This window comes from Python bivittatus, unplaced genomic scaffold (assembly GCF_059951505.1).
Source record: "Python bivittatus isolate LINGU-HERP-01145 unplaced genomic scaffold, Pbiv_v1 ctg000080_np1212, whole genome shotgun sequence".
Taxonomy (NCBI): domain Eukaryota; kingdom Metazoa; phylum Chordata; class Lepidosauria; order Squamata; family Pythonidae; genus Python; species Python bivittatus.
The window spans coordinates 34561423-34576627 of NW_028277035.1; the positions used below are offsets into that span (position 1 = coordinate 34561423).

Sequence of the window (15205 nt, forward strand, 5' to 3'; positions counted from 1 at the left end):
GCCCGGTCTTTATCTTGTCCGATGTAGCTGCTGAGAAAGAGGCAGAGGGTTTCAAGTGACACACAACTTCCTCCGGGCAGCTTAACATCTCTTCACATCTCCGCCTGATTGACAAAATTTAGCCTTTCAGGACTAAGGCAAAAAGTCAGAGAAAGGTGGGTACCCCTGAAGAACACAGAAAGGAAGCCAAGGAAAGCTGAACGTATGTTCAGTCTTTAGCATGATATTATTACATTTTAACCAAAAATGTTTCTTTAATGTAAATCCAGTTTGCCTTAATCAAAGTTCAAGGCTGCAGAACTCCTAGGTAATAGCAGATATTAATACTGAATCTGTACATTTGCCAAGTTAGGAGAGGAAGTGGTAAATGCAGTGTTGCTCATGTACTCCATCCCACCAGTCCTGCTTTCCCATTGGGGAGAGGAAAAGATCGCAGGCCTATGAGAAGAAGGGAGCTGCAGGACTACAGCCTGCCAGCCCTAACCATCTACAAAGACAGATCCCAAGATTATTTGGAAGTCAGCAAATAAATACATAAATAAATTCACAGTTTTCTCACAATGACCACAAAATAAATAATGCAGTGAAGTACCCCAATTCAGTTCCAGGTTTACAATGAACAAATGCATACCACACTCTTGTTATAAACCTCCATGGAAAATGGTTTGCAGATACTAGAAGACTTCTGCTCATTTTCAGCCATTCATTTATTGCTTAGTGCTAAATTTTTATAGCTAATTCCAAAATCTTATAGTAAAAGTCAATATTTCAAATTTATCTGGACCCTTAATCTGTTTATAATTTTCTTAAATCAACATTTTATTTAGGTCTTTCCTGTTTATTTCAAATTCTTTTAAGTTCTTAAGCTTGTAATTAATTTTTCTTTTGTTCAGAGTGGAAGATAAACTCACCAATGAAGACTTTTCAAACCTTTCATTCAGAAGGTCTCTAATAGCTTAGAAGTCGTTAAGTAGTTAATGAGCAATTTCCAAAAGCAATTAGAAAGTGAGGTTTGTGAACTTAATGTCTCTGCTGTGGTTGCCAGCCAGGTATATGACCCCATTGTCTCCTGGCACTCAAACTCACGGAAAACTGCTGTTCTGCAGTCTCCTCATGAGGAGCAGCTGTCTGGAGCACATGTGGATAATCTCCCATCTGCTCCTTATCCGGAGAGGTTCCAGGGAACCAGTCTACTCATCAGTTCCTTGGTCTTTGCTGCAGTTGTCCTAGATGTTTGTACCTTCTGTATCTTAACTAATTGACAGATTATGTGCCATCAAGAACTTCCAGGGGAGTTATGGAGAACTGAAGACAGCTGTATGAAAGTGGAGCGAAAGACCGCAGCAAAGACCGAGGAACCAGCAAGTAGACTGATTCCCTAGAACCTCTCCAGATAAGGATAGGACAGGAGATCACCCACATGTGCTCCGGACGGCTGCTCCTCGCGACAGCAGTTTTCTGTGGGTTTGAGCACCAGGAGACAACGGGATCAGCCATCTTGCTTGCAACCGCAGTGGAGACTTTTAAAGGACCCTAAGTTCACAAACCTCACTTTCTAATCACTTTTGGAAATTGCCCATTAACTACTTTTAAGCTATTAGAGACCTTCAGAAAAACAAGTTTGAAAATGCTTGGAGAGTCTGCCTTTAATCCTGAACAAAAGAAAATTTTAATCATAAGCATAAGAATTTAAAGAATTTGAAATAAACAGCAAAAAACTAAGTAAGATTTTGATCATAGAAAGTTATAAACAGAGTATGAGGCCAGATAAAATTGAATATTGAAATTTTTACAATAAGATTTTGGAATTAATTATAAAGAACAAACAGCTTCTCATGAGAAATAGATTCTGTTTTGGTTTTTACAAGAGAAAACAAAGATAAGCAATTTCATGATTTCAAAAACTACACTAGAGGGGACTAACATTTTTAGGCAGAGGAAAATTTTCAAGCCTGTAAAATGTTGCAAAACATTATAACAATGAAAATACTGAAGGAGTATTTTCAAAATACTCCATCTGAAGAATGGAGTGAGAAATTAGTAGCCACGATATCAACAATGTCAGTAACAATGTTTGCTTCTATGGATAGACTATGTCTAAAAGAAGTTAATGAAGGAATTATAGATGTAGAAAAATTTCATCTGATAACATAAAGTACAGAATGTGGAACTATAAATGACAGGCCAAGAGAATGATTTGGAAAAGGACACTTTACTGGATATACAAAAGAAACTGGCTGAAATTTTAAAAATTAAAGGGGAAATACAAATGATAAACCAAGAGAATGACCTGGAAAATGTTTTCTTACTGGATCTACAAAAGAGGCTTGTTAAAGCCTTGAAGAAATCTGTGTGATGGGATAAAGAAGAACTGAAGAGAAATCAAATCCAATGACTTTGAATGAATTAAAGATTGTTAGAAATAAAAGAAAGGAATATAAAGTTGGTTTATTTGATCAAGGTTAAAATAAAACATTTTGTTGCAATGTTCTGGCAACCCTTTATGGACTTTTTGCTGACACCAGGATTGAAAAGTTGATGTTTTATGGATTTGCTTATAGATAAAGGATGGGATATGGGATGGAGAGACATCTGTTTAACCTTTTAAGGGGTGAAGAGTTATTAAATTTGTTTCTACTTGTGATGAAGGTTGGAACACACTTCTTTATATATTTCTTTTCTTTTTCTTTATTATATTCTTTCTTTTCTTTCTTTTCTTTTTCTTCTTTTTCTTTTCTTGCACTTTGTATTCTTTCCATTTTCTTCTCTTTCTCTAAGTTTACTTTGTATTAGTTTTTACTACTGTAATTAAAATTCGTAATAAAAATTATATTTGATTATGTGCATCAAGTAGTTTTCAACTTCTGGCGACCATATAGATAGATGTCTGTCGCGGCGAACTATCTCTAACCTGGTATGTATGCATGTATGTATGCATGATTTCTTTTTTCTTTCTTTATTTTGGATTAGATCTATTTGAGTCTGAATGCTGATCTAGACAGTGGGCATACTAATTAGGCCATTTTCTCTTCTGTATGTGAATGACTGTTTTTCCTTGTTTTGTTGTAAAATAAACGTTTCCTCTTCTTCAACCTAAATATGTTTGGATTTGTTTCTTTGCGAGTCTCTTATTTGAGCTAATTATTCCTCACTGCTTCTGGGTTGGAGATTCCTCTACATTTAGAAATAAATATTCTTGAACTGAATGAAACAATAATGCTATGTGTGCATCATCGATCTGGAAAAAGGTCCCTTGTCTAGGCATCCAGATTTACACATGCATGAGTTCACATATGTGTGAACAGGGAATACCTTGTTAGAAGATTCATTTCATTTCATCTGCAGTCTCATGCCCCAACTTACATGCCACCATGGGGAAATCACAACTTCATGCAGTTATAGATACCACACATGCTCATTGAAAAGGAGTAATATAACTGGACAAAAAAAGAAAATATGGGCAGACATACCTTTGTGCTATCCAAGGGATCTTTATGGCCAAATGCTTGAACAAATTCTTCAGGACCAATATGACTCAGTCTTTCCTTTTGCAGGAGATAAAATAAGAGAGTAAAAGAGCACCCCTGAGAATCACTTGTATTTGTTATTCACTGTCCCTGACATAGCACCATCTAGATTTGACAGCAGACTTTAAAAGTGATTTATGAAGCCATTCATTGGCTGATTGACTTATTCTGGTTTAATCGCCATAAGTAATTACTTATGGATAAGCCTGGATTAAAGTATGGGCTAACTGAGTGGCAGCCCAAGGTCCCCTTCAGTGTCTCGGGGGCTCATCTGGTTTTTACATGCACCTTCTATGCATTTATTCCTAGAGCTTGGCACTGTTTCTGCTATGTCTTATTAAATGCCCTCTCTTCTCTACATTTATTACTCATGTGCATATTAAAGTTCAGGAGATGCTGAGCACAGACTTTTATAAATAAGGACTCCATTTCAACAAAAACTGGGGCTCATGCCCAGTGTGTGGATGATGGGGGGAAGGCTCAGAGGTTCTGTGAAATGGAAATTGATCAGGGGCATCAGTGCAACCCTGGAGTCTCTTGTCCTCAGGAAGACCTCTTCATGGCATTAATGCCCAAAGGAGACATAGAACAAAGTGCTCAACCTGAGGCTCCAAGACCCTGTATGGGACCTCAAAGCCCATAGAGACCACCAAACACTTCTACCAAATTGTAATACAGTATGTAATATGAACAGCAGGGAAAATTGCCAAATATATGATTGGAAAGTAATCGTATTAAATTTTTTTGACAGTAAACTCTCAATTAAATGGACCTCAGTTTGGCAGACTTTGGATTTAACAGACAAAATTTGCTGCATCCAGATTTTCTACATTATTGTTACTGTTTTAGCATTTCAATAATGATTGCTCAGAAAACATTTGTATTTTCTTGTTGTAGAAACTTGTATCGGAAGACACATGGTCTGTCACAACCAGAGAGAATTTAAATAAGGGATAGGATTCCAATGAGTGTGGCTGCAAAAATATTACCCCTTTTTTGGAATGAGAATGGGATGGATCACCTTTACATAGGAGACAGAGAAGTTTGTGTAATAACTGTGTAGTGCTAGTAGGTACCCATGCCTTGTCTGCTGTTTTGAGCAATCAGGCATATTGCACGTACACCATCTTTTTCTACACCACAGTTGTTTATAATAACTTTCTGTATCACTATAGGAATGTTATGTATATTGAGTTCAGTGTAGGAAAATTACTCAGGGTCCAGCATGGACATGTAATAGGATGGTTTATGGATTATGATATAATGTATCATAAATGTATGTCATATATTGGTGCAGTGGTTAAGGCACCAAGCTAGAACTGTGAGTCCTAGTCCCGCCTGAGGCACAAAGCCAGCTGGGTGACCTTGGGCCAGTCACTCTCTCTCAGCCCTAGGAAGGAAGCAATGGCAAACCCCTTCTGAAAAACCTTGCCAAAAAAACTGCAGGGACTGTCCAGGCAGTCGCCAGGAGTCAAAAACTGACTCAAAGACACAAAAACAAACAAACATAAAAGCAGGGAAGGTTGAAGGCTTAAGAAGATCGGATTTTTTAAAAAGTTTAAGATAGTCTTGATACTTTAGAGCTTAAGATATTTCATATTTTTTTTTCTTTTTCAATTCAAAATCACTACATTTCCTAAACCTGCAATGAACTACCTTGGGAGAAAAACACAGTGCAGTATCCACACTTTTCTTTCCTCTTTATGTTGCTATTACTGGCTTTGGGAAATAAGACACAGTGCAACTTAAATCAAGAAACAAACATGGGGTACAATGGACAAAGGGAAAAAAATAAAACTCTCTCCCACAATATCACTTTCCTGAGATCTTCAAATCAGCTATGGATTAATTAGTTTAACAAAAAGCCACTGGAGCTGTTGACGATAAATGTTCAGGGTCATGTCTGCCCTTCAAAATTTATATAACATCACCACAATGCAATCTTTTGTCTAGTTCTCCCAAGAAGAAAGTTAGAATGGACAAGCATAAAGGAACATGGGTTGGTAATATTATATTGGTGTTTCTAACAGCAACAAGGAACAAATTAATTAAAAATGAAAATGCTTCAGGTCCAAATCAGAAAAGATAATAGAGGAGATGCAAGCGCAGAAGCTTAATCTATTTAATTTTTTTGAAAAAGCAAACATAAATTAAAACTGTCTCCCCACAACCTTTTCCCATTAAAACCCCAGATTCCCCACTGGGAACTCATTACTTTTAATCAGGAGCTATAGATCAATGATGAGGACATTTTCAACAGGAACCCATCTTTATGTGCTTTTCTGCAAAAATTTAAAGACATAATAGAGACAATTAAAAATCTCTATCATTTTGTCTAATTTGACTGCTGGTTCTTGAATTATATTTTGTACAGGATGACCAGACCTGGGGTACAAAAATCTAAATTGGCAGCAATCTGTTAGAATTCTCTGTACCTTTGCTGTTACAGTATCTATTGCTTCTCTGGACTTTGCAGCTCATATCTGGTTAGCCTAGTTTTGCATAACAGACCCAACAGGGCAAAGTAATATAATAACAGTGATATAAACTATTGTGATATATTATTTAATTTTTCATGCTCCAAACTAGATCAGCTGATACCCTTCACACCCTGACCATCAGCCAACAGATAAGCTGGTCTAAACCATCTGGGTCCCTTTGCTGGAAATGAATGGGATTGTTTCTTAAGCAAAAAGGCAGGAAGGGTGACCACAATTGCTCCTTTCTGGCTTCTGCCCTTCTCCCCCACACTTTTGCTGGTAGGATTTGGAGAATACTGACAGTACAGATAGACTTGCTCTGATATTGCAACAGCCTTGAACTCTTACAAAAGAAGTAGATCTACTTGAATAAACAAATCCTCCTTGACTACAGGCAAACATGAATGGCAATGCAATTGGCCCAGATGTTCATACTGGATTATACATATTTAAAAAGTTTTAGTATTCTCAATAAGAATTTTTCAGAAATGGCTTCCTCTATAAATAATCAGAGAGTGCAAATAAGCATTTGTTCTCCACTTACCAGTTCTATATGAGTTAGCTGTTGGGCCAAAGTATATGGATCACTGCAGACACTCAACATTTCTCTTTGGATGGAGGGAGGTTTACTTTTAAAAGCTACCACTTTATCTGAGACAGCTGCACTGATCTTGACTATCCCTTCCTGGCCATGGTTAAGACTTGCAAGCTTCTGATTCAAGGTTTGTAGAAGCTGATTCATCTTTTTCCAATAGGCCTGAAGTGAGGAAAAGGAGGAAAGGGACATAAACTCACTCCAAGTAAAACATTTTTAAAGTATGTTGGGGAACAAATCTTTTGAATCAGTGTTTCTATTCAAGAGTGAAATGATCAGACGTAGATTAGAATAATTTTACTTCCAACCATCTATTCTAGAATATCCAGTCAGTTTAATTATAGCTCCACCCTAAGTTCCAGTCTATAGTTCTCTACCACAAGACTAGCATCTAGCCAGAACATGTGTGCATTTGTGCTAAATGCCAACTCAGCTGACCACATGGGTCAACTTTGCTTTTTTTCCCCCACATCCTCTGTTTCACCAATCAGATTTGTCCTTCTCATTTTTGAAACCTCTGAAATGTAGACTTTTGATTGTATGAAACACATGTAGAATATCTTATACAAGAGCGCCAGTGTAATACTTCTATTATTAAGATTGTCACAGCTGGTTTATATTCATATTTTTCACACAGAGTCCTTAGTATTCCAATTGCAAATAGTTACATCTGTAAAACATCCCATAATGTTGGAAACAGTGCCATTATGGAGCATTATATACCATATACTGCTTATGATGTTCATTCAATGTAATGTATTGACATGATCAAAACACCTATGACAGCTTTCTTAAATTATTTTTCATATCAATCATGGTAACATGATATTAAAGCTGCCCTCAGCTTTCAGGAAATTATTTTGAAACCAAAGGAGAAAGACCACAGGTGGTATGGGTTACATGTTATTTAGTGATGTGTTCAAATTAATCTAGTACAGCAGTTGATATAGCCCACTCTAAGCATTTATTTCCCAATAAAGCAAAAACTGCAATACCAAAAATTAATTAATTGGGGTTAATTATATCAATATGTGTTCTTAAGATGTGCTGAAGATCAGAATACACAATTGGGCAGTAATTCTGTTTTGAATAGACAGTTGATTACTGTGCTATTTTCTTGGAGTTAATATTTTGAAAAGATTGAATGGGGATAATAGCTATCTAGACTAAACAAACAAATGAAATATTTGTGGTTTGGAAATCATCCTCATATTGAGAGATGCACAGAATCATTTCTTCAGTAATTCCATTGTGCATTCCATCTCTTCAGTGGAACTTCTTTTATCTGTCCTTTAATTTTATTTTAATCTGTACATCTGCAATGCATTACAGAACACCTGGAAGACACAAAGGGATGCAGACAATATGACCAGCTATTTGTTTGTTTATTGAATTGTATGCTGGCCTTAAAGACATGGAGGACTACAAACCTGTCGTGGAAATTGGCATCTGAGAAAATACATTACTGACTATAGCTATAGCTTTATTCTATACATATATGTATTTATATATAGTACACACACATATATACACATACATATATACATATACTTACATATAATCTGCTAAGAAGTTTTAATAATTGCCAACAAATAAAATATGTAAAGGTTTACTGTCCAAAGCTAAACTAATTGAAATGAGGTTGATAAAGGCATTTACATTATGCTCATTAACAGTAAAATTTAGCCAAGCTGATCGAAGAATCTAAAAGGAAAGGAAAAGGAATCATATGGAGCTTCTTCATGGCCTATAAAGACCAGACTAAGTGACTTGTGGTGCTCTTAAGGGAAATATATATTTATTTAATACTGGCCTATGTACATTTACAGTCGCCTGAATTATCCATAAACTTTCAAAGGACATTTAACAAGGTTTGACAGTTTGAAGGGAAGGCACTGATAAGAAAATTCACTCCTGAAGCAGTGGCTCAGACGGCTGTGTTTTGAGCCTCCTGTTAAAGCGGACATAAGCCACTGTGGAGCAGTTGATATGGAAGCTGACAGCCAGGTCAACATAACTAGAGAGGCACATCACAGACAGAGAAAACCTCTGTGGATTATCTCATCTAGCCACATATCACTAAGAGGAAGAGAGGAAAATACTACCACAGGCATTATGCAGATATGCACTGCTGATGCTCTGGATGGCTGCAAATGGATGACTGTGGAGCACACATCACAGCTGCCAGAAACAGGCAGAGGCCAGCAGTGCTGAAGCCCTACTAGAAATGTGGTGAATCTTCCTGGCTCCCAGTTACAGATTGCTTTCAGTGAAGCTCCCAGCTGGAGCAGCAGCTAATGTGCTATTGAGCTGTGAGGGTCAGCTCAGAAACTATTTCTAGTTACTTCTCCCATCTAGGGTTCCCTTCCCCTGAGATGGCTCATGAAAAAAACCTGCCCTACTTTCCCACCCTGAATTCCATAGCTGCTATTATTAGGGCTGGTCGCACAGCCAGATGTTTAGACTGGATTTGGCATTTTTGTCCACCTATTGAGTCCTTCCCAAGGACCTGGAATAGGCAGATGTTGTTTGATGGTGTTAAAGGTATCGTCATAGGATGTAAGCTGTTCCAAGTAAAGCTGCCTTTTGCAATTGACTGATGGTGGTGGTGGTGCTGCTGCTGTTGTTATTATATTTAATTAATCTAGGTATCTTCAATGCTAAAACAGATGGCTGCTTACATCTGTATTAGGGGTTACATTAAATTGACTATTGTATTCAAGTTTTAATGTTCATTTCCATCCAAAAGTTTCACTGCCTTAAAATAACCATAAAATCAGTCATGTTAATACTTCATTGAATGGTAAGAAATGTTTTAATGATTAGCCTGTTCTCCAGTAAGATTCCTATAGCTCCTCTCTCTCTCTTGTACACTCTCTCATTCAAGTTCAATGCTATAAAAACACATTGGGAATAACACACAAAAATTACAGGTATTCAAATGGATTCACAAATTACCCTAGCCCAGGACTTGCTGAAAAAGCCAAGTTTTGAACACTTTCCTGAAGGTCAGGCAGAATGGGGCCAAACAGACTTTAGGAGGGGCAGGAGCAGTGACAGAATCAAGTCTGAAACAGCCCCTAAGTCCCCACTGGGTGGAAACTGCTCTGTCATGGAGACCAATTTCTACAAAAAGCACATATACAGAAGAGAAAAACCTTGTTCAGCAATAAAAACCAAAGACAGCTTGTTCCCTAATGTATACAGTACATTTTGACCTTCACCTTCAACTCTAAGTGTCAAATGTTGAAGGGTATGTATGTTCTATCTGCACGTTCTTGAACATGATCAGTCTGATCACATGTAGCACAAGGGGATAAACTTTGGATGACTGGAAACTACTTTAACGACCCCAGGGGACACAGTTTTCCCCCCCTATTTTTTTTTTTGAAGTGGAGGATAAAGCATATTTTTAAAAACAATGTTTTTTTAAAAACCCTTCCGCTTCTGTTTTCTTCCTCAAAATGGGAAACAAGTACACGTCCAAAATCGTATTGCAGTCCCGCGGGGGGGAAGGGGGGGAAATCTGGGGGATGCAAAAAATGGGTTTTGGGATCGATATGGTTCTGGAGCTCAAGTTACCCACCCGATATAGAAAGTTCATGTAAGGGGATAGGGAAGGCATATATATATCCTGGTGTTTACATACCTATACATATCCTATGCAGAGCTTCTCAAACAGGCAAAAACAAACTTGAAAGAGGCACACATATGTTTTAATGTAAAGAAAGCTCACAAGATGTATTGGCCAAAGTTGTGTGAGCAATATTGTACAGTGGCTAAGTAGGGCTGGTTCCCTGCTTAACAAATTTCAGAGTGAGCGTTTTTTTTTTCCTCTGCTAACAATGTCCTTTTTCTTGTAATACCCCTTTGGTTAATTTTAATTTGTAATTTTAAAAAAAAAAAGTTAATGTCAGGTATTAGTGTAACAGTATCATATTAAATCCAACTTCGTTTTTTATTTTTAACATCCAGATCAGAAATCCTGAAGTTCTAGATGTAGAATCATATTAATTAATATTAATTTAATGTTATTAAATTGAAAAGCAGAAATTCCATGCTGCTTGGGGGAAAAAAAGTGGCAGGGTGAGCGGAATGATAAGACAGAAGTATTCATCACAGCAGAAAAACATGGATGCTGTTTTTTCTTTTCTGTACTTTAATACTTAAGCCAAAGCATATCATTCTTAAGTAGCAATGCATTTAAAGATGGCAAGCCCCAGCAGGTGGCTTAGGAATTCAGATTTTAATTAAGTCTTTTCTTTCAAAATGCAAATCACAACTCTTGGCAAAAAAAGAGATCCTTTTTAGTATGCTACATACCTTTCTAAGCACTGCAAGGAGCCTCAAGAAATGGATAGGACAAGGAACGGAAAAAAAATATTGCTGCAAGGTATCATTGCAAAATTCTATCAGCAAGAGAGATAATGAATTCAATGACCCTAGGATTTTCTGCACATCTGATTCTGGACTGCACTTTTTTGTTCAAACAAGCATCGGCCTGCCAAAATCAATTAACTACTGATTTTGATCAAGGAAAGTGACACATTCATAACCCACAAACATATCTGCTATTCCAACTGAAAAGGAGAAGGGAAAGAGCCTGATTGACTTCTGTCTGGTATTCTTTGGCTATCCAGCATGCATCAGAATTATGTCTCATGTTACTCAGCCTTTTCTAAAGTCAGCTAGAACATCTGGCATCTCCCTTTCCAGGTACTGCCCTCATCTACATCAGATGATCCTAAGCATTACTTTGCTAGCATGTGAAATTAAGCATACCGTATGATGGTTTGCACACTCCATTAGGCCTTCTTTTGTGGTACTGACAGGTGGACCAACCTCTTCCAATCTGTTGGCCACTGTATTGTTCTTTGGATTTGCTAGCATGGTTTGATTAGAACCTTTACAAATTCTTCTGCTGTTGGTGGCCATTTTTCTGTACATATTTCATGGAGCCTTCCAACTTGGTAATGACCAGAGTGCTGATCTAACTTCATCTTTTAGTAGTAAGCATTCTTGGAAATAGGGAACACTTACTAAGTTATCTTGGATGTTGACATATTTACTGTAAAGTACTTCAGTAAACCACTTCCATCTTTTTTATCTTCTTTGAATCAGTTACTATCAATTGGTATCTTCAAAATCCAGTTTGAGACTGGAATCTCCTTCTGAGTCGGGAGATCTTTTGGAAAACTTTCCTTGTTTTTTCATGTCTGTTTCCCTGTCTTTATAGATGTCATTGTAATACTGCTTCTTGTCTCTTCTAACAGTTCTCTGAAATTGTTAAATTCCTTTCCAAGAACTTTGTCTTTCTTGGTTTTGCTTTCTGTCAATTCCCACTGTTCTGACATCCAATTTGCTTTCTTCTGGTTTTTAGCCTTTGACAGTCTTTACATTAATCCTTCACAACTTTGATTTCATTCACAGCTTCTTCATTGACTAACAATGAGGTTCGAGACTTCAAAATGATTCTTAATTTTCTTCTTGAAAGTGGTGGGTATAAGCTCAAAATCAAAGTGTGGAAACCAGTTGGCTTTCTTCTTCAGCTTTAGCTTAGTTTGGAACTTGGACATGAGCAGTTTGTGACCTGTGCCCCAGCCCTTGGCTGTGTCTTTGCTGTTATAACTGAGTTCTTCCATCCCCTTGTATTGATATAGTTAATTTGATTTCTGTGTATTCTGTCTGGTGATGTCCATGTACATAGGTGTTGTTTTAGTTTTTGGAAGATGCCTTACCAATAAAGAAATCATTGGAATAAGTGTTCTTTTTTTATCTGGGTTTCTTTCTGCCCAAATAACTCCCAGCAGATATATTTTTAGCAGCATGTGTATTTTGCTTCCTTTGAACTCTCATAATTATGCTTGTATCCTTTCTTTGTTCAGATTGACAGATCCTGTTTAATGGCTGGCAGCCATAGCTGGCCTGATCCAAAAAAATCCACAGGAGAAATAGTTTTTCTAAGGAGTCCAACTTTAGAAATATGTGTATGTGTGTGCACATACAAGTATGTATGTATGTGTGATAAAGGACTACTGTGCTAACCAAGCACATGACATTTTAAAAATGTACCCACTGAGTCTGTTGTTGCTGCTACTGGTTGCTATAATTATTCAACCAGCCATAGACCTGCAGAAAATCTGGTGTCTCAAAATTGTATTTCCTCACATGTGGGGAATCACCTCCCATAGCTACTACTTTGATATAACTCAAAGACTGTCATTTTAACCAAAGCAGAAAGCTGTAACATGTTCTTATCTTACTCAGCATGACTGAAAAACCAGAATTTAATAAACCTGAACACCAGCACCTCTATTGGTGGCAGAGTATACAACAATTAAATAAACCAAAAATATACCGTACGTCATGATCTCATGTTCCTTCTGAAATGCCACTGGATGACGAAGGTTGGATAGAAAAAGGTGAAATCCTGAAAACCAGATAATTACTTTGAGAAAAATACATAGATTGGGTCAAGGGGAGCATATAATAATTTTAAAAACCTGGTCCAAAGTTAAAGCATTAAAGAAGGTCCTCCTTGCCATGAGCCTGACAAGGTGAGAAGAGAAACAGAGTTAAAGGTACTCAAGGAGGAAGCAGTACCTATCTGTCTTTCATCCTGAAAAACAGCAGGAATGGAAAGTGCAGTCAGTGAAAGCCAATGTAGAAAAGGGCACGAGATAAATTTGATATGCTTCATTCTAGTCAGTCTCTTTCTGTTTTTATTCACCCAACAGTGACTGAAGTATAAATTACTCACTTTCTAGGGTTGTAATACAAACAAATGCAAAAACACAGCAATGTACATTACATTTTTTAAAAATGGTTGTATCAAGGATTCAGAGGAGCCCATCTTATTTAGTTCTTAATAATCAAAATCTTTGTATCCATCTTTCTCTCTCTCCCCAGTGTTGGCCTCATTAAATGCCAGCCAAACCTCTTTAGCAAATGCCAATCATCCTAGACCCATATCTGCAGCCCCAAAACTGGACAATCATGCTTATGACCAATGAAAATGCATTTCACTATGCATGTTCCTATGGTTACACTGAAGTCATTGAAGAGTTGCAACACAAAGCTGGGCCTTTTCATCACTGTTTTCTTTCATATCTGTTTTTTCTGAATCAACACGCATCAAACATAAAAGAATGTCAAACTTCAAAAGCAGTAACTATCTATACCTCTTCTCCACCTCATTCCTGCTGTCAGTCAGAAAGTCACTAGGTAAGTGGGCCAGATGGATTAGATGAAAATAACTGTGATAGGAATAGGACAGGGAACAAACACATTGCATTGCATCCCAAATTGCATTGTTAGGTTGGGTTCAAATTGGGACCAATTCTAAGATTGATTAGGACAGTTCACCCCAATATTTAGATCATGGTTTATAGCTTTCAATGAAGAGGCCTTCATCCCGAAGTGGATTGATGTATGCTGATTGATATAGGCTGATGATGATGATGGTAATAATACCAATAATAATATTGCTGTAATTAACGTTAAACATAGTACCATTTTATATCACAGAATCACAGAGCTAGAAGTGGCTATCAAGTCTACCTCAGGAATTCAAATTAAAGCATTCCCAACAGATGGCTGCTTAGCAATTACTTGCATATATCCAATAAAGAAGCTAGCTTCATTCTTGAACCTCATTATTATTATAATTCTCTTCCTAACAATTAACCAAAAACTACTTTCCTGAAACTTATGACCATTATTCTGTCTCCTCTATTCTGACATGACAGAGAACAGAAGCTGAACCACTCAGTGTAATACCTTGTCAAGTACTTTAAAAGTGTCATCATATCCCCCCTCAGTTGTCTTTTCTCAAAACTAAACATACCCAATTTCTTCTATCTATCTTGGTAAGACATGATTTCCTGTCTTCTGATCATCCTTATTGCTTTTCTCTGCCTTGAACTGGACACAATACTCAAGGCAGATTTGACTCATGCAGTGGAACTATTAGTTTCTGTGATTTGGAAACTATACTTATATTGTTGTAAGGGATATGCAAAACTCACTGATCCGGGAACAGAACAATTAGCTTTGATGGATCCCAAATCAAACACCCACATTTCCAGGTGACCATCCTTGAAGTATTGCGACTGGATGTTGTCCAACTCACAGCTGTCTGTTCATTCATGGAACAATCATCCATAGTGAAACAATACATTTTAGCCAAACTAGTTAGAAATGAATAAAAAATGGCCTCTGTGTCTCATAACAGCTTTGGGTGAATATGCTTCCATATTTTTAAAACTTCTCCTTCTGAAAGTAGTACAATTCAATTCTCACCAATTGCTAGTTGATTAATGATTAGCTAATTGCCAGCTGATTAAATTACTTTCGACTGAGCGCGTCATGGTTACTGTAGCTGTTTATAACTTAAAACTGTTAATTGATGAGGTTCTGATGATTCGTTTTGCAATTTTTCATACAAAACTGTGGTGGTATCAGTCCATCAGAAGTAGACGTGCTGTATGTATGTCTGTTTCCACTTCAAGTACAAGAATCAGGTTTTCTTATAGAACATTACAAATGAAAATGATGAAGGCTGTGGCCTGATAGTAGAAATGTGAATGATGTGGCAAAAAAGA

The 15205-nt window shown here is 37.1% G+C and overlaps 1 protein-coding gene across 3 annotated transcripts in view; it reads right to left on the reverse strand.

Annotated features, from left to right (window-relative positions):
- The window catches only part of RASGEF1C (RasGEF domain family member 1C), a 93764-nt gene that overhangs the window by 24908 nt on the left and 53651 nt on the right, over window positions 1-15205 (reverse strand). For all 3 annotated transcript variants that reach the window (XR_003086159.2, XM_025175108.2, XM_007421919.4), the window contains exons 5-6: window positions 6552-6764; window positions 3471-3545 (exon numbers count right to left, since the gene is read on the reverse strand). Coding sequence is in view for 2 of the 3 variants with exons in the window: in XM_025175108.2 (XP_025030876.1) it covers window positions 3471-3545; window positions 6552-6764 (288 nt within the window). In the remaining variant the exon portion in view is untranslated. The remainder of the gene's footprint in view (window positions 1-3470; window positions 3546-6551; window positions 6765-15205) is intronic.